General features: G+C 37.2%; 1 protein-coding gene across 1 annotated transcript; it reads left to right on the top strand.

The window, feature by feature from the left end:
- Nucleotides 1–4,067: 4,067 nt before the first annotated feature.
- LOC147514195 (putative F-box protein At5g55150) lies at nucleotides 4,068–5,426 on the top strand. The gene has a single exon (XM_086595033.1). It carries the CDS (start codon nucleotides 4,068–4,070, stop codon nucleotides 5,424–5,426), a length of 1,359 nt encoding a protein of 452 aa, XP_086451159.1.
- The last annotated feature ends 711 nt before the right edge of the window (nucleotides 5,427–6,137 follow it).

Consider the following 6,137-nt stretch of genomic DNA (forward strand, 5'->3'; position numbering starts at 1 on the left):
AATTTATGTCAGTAATTTAATGGTTTTACTAATTTAGATATTAAATGAAGCAATCCCGTCCCCTATGTTTAATGAACTCCTAAAATTTCTCAATTTGTTTTAGGTGTATGATATTTTTTTCTCAAACCCAAGCGTAATATTTTTAAATGGCATTGAAAAGGAGTTTCAAAATGCTCTAGATCGCACATCTGCCCCAATCTAACTCAGATCACCAGACAATCCCGACCACCCTTTGTTTTGACATTGTGTTTTATTATAATAGATAAAATAAACCAAAAGTATAAGAAATCGAAGATAGTTGTGGTTTTGGGATTCAAGTTGCACCATAATCTGAGTTCGGATTAGCTGAGGAAGTTTCATCCAAATATGGATATAAGTAGATCCAACACGGGTTCAACCCACTCATTGTCTAGTGTATACATCAGGGAGTCATTGATTGATAATGCTCTCTATTGTTATCTTTAAAATACTTACATGTTGTGTTGTTTCTTAATAAATATGTTATATTTTTTTCGCTTCTTCAGGGACTATTGCGTAAGGTCGCGAGCTCTTGCATAAAGAGGGAGCGAGGGGAAGTTTATGCTTGCAAAGTACACATCTTTGTTTTTAGGTACCATCATCTGACCGAGTATATTTTCATTAGGTTCATTTGGATATGTTTTGTTTTCACTTTTTCTTAAAATCTTTGCTTGATTTTCTTGTTATTTTTATTTCTTTGGGGATTACCATTCTTGGGGATTGGGAAGTTACTTTGCTTGCTTTCATGTGCTGTCCTAGAAAACGTTTCGGTAATTTTCATTTGAAATTCCTAGTTGTTTTCGTGCGGATGATAATGGCAATGACTACTAGAGCAAGAGATTTTTTAGATCTAGTGAGCTTCTCAGAATATTATTTAACTAGAAAAAAAAACACATCAGATTCAGAAAAAATAATAATATCAGATTTGGAAAGGAGTCTCTAAGTATGTTCAGATGTTAAGTATCAAAATGTAATTATTTTCTTTACATTAAATGGAACTACAAACAGTATTAAGTGGCAAACTCGAGAAACAGTATGTTATGACTTATGACAAAGACACACCCAATGAGAACAAACAACTTTATTTTGCTAAAGTCCAATCGGGAGACATAGACAGGTTCTCCTTCATTTGTCAAGTTCTCCTTTTAAGATAAGGAACCGTAGAAGCTATACGCATATACTCTTCATGAGAATCAACTTTTTTATTTATAAGGATCATCTCCTTATTTGTAGTTAAATTTTTTCAATATACATGATTATACTTATGTCAAATCCTTCTAGGCATAATTGAGTACAAGAGCAACTTGAATTTGTTGTGGAATTTGAGTTCCATTACCTATATTGATCTAACATTGGTGGGAGCCATGGTGTGCTAGCTGTATTGTTGGATCGGTTTGCACTGAGGATCATGAGACTCAAGTCTCACGGTCTCACCACATAGGCCAGATCAATCTAGCCTATTATAGGATTGAGACTTCGTTGTTTTCTTCGAATTTTTTTTTCTATTATAGCCACTGTTGTTCAATGGGTTTCAGCCAAGTCGATGAAGAAAAATGGGAACCTGAAAGAAACATGTTCGAGTCCATATGACCGAAACCCAAAAGTTAGATGCTTATAGTTATGTTTTGATACTTATTCCAAAATAACAAGTATTGTCACAATAAACTAACATCATCACTTAAATGGGTGGTAGAAATGCTGATGTGGTATGCTGAGTGGAAAATACAAATAAAACGAAATTGAAAAAAAACAGACACATCATCACTTAACTAACGGATGCTAACAGATTGCTATTTTTGTGAAATCGGACATAATACATTGATACGTTTGTTAAAAAAAATTGTATGTTGATACAAGTGTTAAATGGACCTAAAGATGTCCATTTACGCCAAAACCGAAAAAAACCGCGACCGAATCTGTCCAAGCCCGACAAAATCCGAACCTGAACCCAGACCGAAATACATAGGGGTCGGGTTTGGTCACACTATCTAAACCCGGACTGACCCGAACCCAACCAGATAATTTGGCCCTAAACCCGTTAAAAGGGTTAAAAAGCCCAAAACCATATCCAGACCGAACCCGAACCCAAAACTCGGTTATAGAGGGTAAAAATGCCCGACCAAAACCCGAACTTGAACCAAACCATAATTCCCAACAGCTCTATTTTCATTTATTATCTATTTATTTTAAACAAACTTTTGGTCTTTTGCTCATTATTATTTACTTTTGGTCTTCAAGACAAATTACCTTTGATCGTACATTTACTACTATTCTCTCTCTTCCCTCCAACAACTCCCCAAGAACAAGACAACCCGATCACACGTTCCTGATGAAGAGATTGGTGGGTTTGATGGTGCTGCTAAGTTTGTATTCACTCAGAAAATTTGCAGCATCTCCTCAAATATCTCTTTCTAAATGTGGTCACCAAGGCTGAGCAAATCAACAGGCCGGATTCACACCACCACAAGAAGCCGAAACTCTCAAAAAGCCATCAATCTTATTGAGTTATTGTCTTGGAATTGCTTGCCTTGCTTGGTTTACTTTTGTCTTCTTCTGTTTTTCAAAAAATGCAATCATGTGTGCTTTGAATCTTTGATGACTATTGGATGGCTTTACGATATTAAAGTTAAACAGATCAAATCCAATAAAAGAAGATGGCTTTTGATTAATTAGATGAAAAAGAGGTTTTTCTTGAGATCTTATAGCTGAAAATGACGTTCCTGATGAAGAGATCTAATATTCTTTTATTTCATATATTTCGGGTTTTATCATACCCAAAACCCAAACCTGAGCCCGACGGATACCCAAAATATAGGGTTAGGGTAGGTTTTGGTTAGGGTAGGGTTACATGTATCCAACAAATACCCAAACCTGAACCCGACCCGCAAAGAACAGGGTCGGTCCTGGGTAACCTAATACCCATTCAAAACCCAAAAAATCAGGTTCGGGCTGGGTTGGGTACCCATTTGGACATCTCTTAATGGACCTAAGTACATTGTATATTTATGTAATTAAGCCTAGTTTGATGCCCAGAAATTCATTTTTTCCCTTTCTCTTATAATAGGAAACACATATCTATAGTTTGATCCATAAACTTCATTCGGAGAATGGGCCGGGGCCCTTTTTCAAGTGGAGCCCTATCTAGGGGGACTGGGCTCCTTTTTTCAAGTGGGGCCTAGCTGGGGATGTGCAGTATGGTTTCATACTTGTTTTCTAAATCTACTAGTTAACCCAAAAAGTAATACCAAATTATCAGTAAGGAAGGTAAAGGTTAAGAAAATGATAGACATAGGGGTGAAATAGTACCAATTTGATATACATGTCTAGCTATCATTTTCTACAAGTATGTGAACCATACTACGCATTGGTTTTTTTCAAATCTTTAAACCTGTCACTCTAATATTTTTAAAAAACAATATAAAAATATTAGGAGGGGTTGATTCTAATTTCAGTGAACGCTAATTCTAATTTCAATGAGGTGATGGAGTTTTTTGTAAATTATTTAAAATGGAGGGAGCTTATTAGAATAATTGAGGGAGGTGTTTCTAAATTGTAAAACATGAGAGATTAGAAATAGCTTATTCGGTTGAGAAGTGTGGTTCCTGATAACCAGGCTATCATATGGTGTAGAGATAAGAATTAGATAGTTCTGACCGAGCTGTAGGTATTTTTCTTTAATGGACCATGGGATTATTTTCTTAATGGGAAGCCCATAAGGCCTAGTGTGTTTAAGTCCAACCAAAGGATCAATCAAGATTCAAGAGGATCCGTTTCCTCGGTCTTTTGAGGTAGGCTTGCTTATTGTCTTCTCGTATGCCGGTATATGTGGGTTACACTTTATTCGGGATGTAAGTATCATAGTTTTGTTATTAGAGTACAATTAGGGAATTAGTGTCTGTGTATGATTAGGGAACTTCTTCTTAGCTTCACCTAGCTATATATATTATGCCTTGTGATACTGTAGAAGAACGTACGTCCTCTTTTCTTTCTAATAATAATATATCTTAGTAGTATTATCAGAACATATATATTCCGATCTTCTCGTCTTAATGGATCAGATTAAGGATGGAGAGGCAACATGCTTTGGAAGTGCGGCTCTTTTCCTGCCCAATACCCCATGTGATGATGTTGTTACAGTGGTTGACTGGTCGGAACTTCCTGACCATATTTTCTATGAAATTGGGCGTAAATTGGTCGATGCCAAGGATTACATCAGGTTTGGTGCGGTTTGTAAGTTATGGCAATCTGTTTATCACGACATTCGTCGCTATATACCCCGCCAAGTTCCTATGCTCATGCTTCCTACTCAACTCGACGACATTAAAACACAAAGTTTGTTCAACATTAATGAGAAAAGAGTCTACAATTCCAAGTTACATGTACCCCGTAATTTGCACATCTGTGGTTCTAGCCGTGGATGGTTGGTAACTGTTGACAACCACGGTAATGTTTGTCTACTCAATCCGTTCCTATCCGTTGATAATGAGATCCATCTCCCTTCTATTGAAACTTTGACAGACTGTCTTGAAAAAGCTTTTTTGTCTGCCAACCCAGCATCAGATCCCAACTTTCTAGTCATGGCAATCGGTGGTCTCGAAGGCAGATTAATCTTCTGCAGGCCAGGTGACAATGCTTGGACCCACGTAAACTTGGATTATGAACCAGTGAAAGACATTATTTGTTATCGAGATCAGTTTTACTTTGTCGATCATAAAGGACATGTTTTTTCTTGTGACCTAAACAATTCCAGCGAGCCCATGCTGGCAACCGTCGCACCATGCCCTTTTAGCTGTGAGACTTTTACCCCCAAGTATCTTGTAGAGTCTGCTGGGGATCTGATACTAATTACAAGGGCTATGGAAAATCGTTACTGTGACTTGGATCGGTTCCTATTCAAAAGGGCTAGGGATATGGGCATAAACAATGACAATAACGATGACAATGACTATAACAGAGAGGACAGTGATTTTACTCCTGAATTTCTTGTCTTCAAGCTGGACCTCGTTGAGCTTAAGTGGGTTGAGATGAAGAGCCTTTGCAATCGTATGGTGTTTGTTGGTAATACGTACTCCTTCTCCCTATCAGCTTCAGACTTCCCAGGATGGAAACCGAATTGCATCCATTTGGTCGCATCCTTCTCCACGTATGGATATGGAAATATGAATCATGAATTGGGAGTTTTCAACATGGATATCAAACGATATGAACCACTTATCCTATTGGAGTCCGAAGGCTTCGTGAATACTGAATTTAAATTGAATGACGAAACTGAATTTAATTTGATGGACAAAATTGAATTTAATTTGATGGACAAAATTGAATACGACAAAGTGAAAGCCATTACGAAGTGGTGTCCCCCAATTTTGATTGAGCCGACCATTGCAAGTTTGCAACCACTTTGGAATTGAATAATCTGCCTTTCAAAGGATATCGATCTGCACTGTCTACCGGTTTGTGTGCTCAGAATTCAGATTTACCCCAGGAACTGTCTACCACCAGTGGCGGAGCTAGGAAAGTAAGTGAGGGTGAGCCAGCCAGACAAAAACCAAGCATACAAAAAAAACACATATATTATATATATTAATGTATTAGAAAAAAAAATCAAATCTAAACAAGTAGTTGTTCATACTTGTCCTCGGCGGCCTTCTTTTTCGTCATCCTTCTTCATCTTCTGGAAGCGTTGTAAGATCAATTCGGTATCAATGCTATCAAAAACTTCTTTTTCAATATATGTTATTAAACAATCATTCAACCACTCATCCGCCATCCGATTGCGCTATAAACGATTCTTTATGATATTCATAGCAGAAAATGCCCTCTCCACAAAGGGCAAAGAAGAAGTGTAAAATCGCCAACTTAATCAACAAATAAACAAGTGGGTACACAATGTCTTTCTTCGCCTCAACCATTTTTTGGCTAGGCTGCTAATTCCATTTACTTCACCAAACTTAGTATCGGAACGCACATCAATGATATAATTCTCAAGCTAATCCGCTAATTCCATTTGATCTATCTCTGAAAAATCATCGGGATAAAGTCGAGCAAAATGGATAAACTTTTGCTTATCGAAAGCAACAAACGATTCACTAGGATCAAGACATGCCATACAAAGAAGTAAT

Source organism: Coptis chinensis, chromosome 2, assembly GCF_015680905.1.
Source record: "Coptis chinensis isolate HL-2020 chromosome 2, ASM1568090v1, whole genome shotgun sequence".
NCBI classification, from domain to species: Eukaryota; Viridiplantae; Streptophyta; class Magnoliopsida; order Ranunculales; family Ranunculaceae; genus Coptis; species Coptis chinensis.

What these genes read in the sequence shown, in the direction of transcription:
- LOC147514195 (XM_086595033.1), top strand. Translation starts at nt 4,068, where the DNA reads ATGGATCAGATTAAGGATGGAGAGGCAACATGCTTTGGAAGTGCGGCT.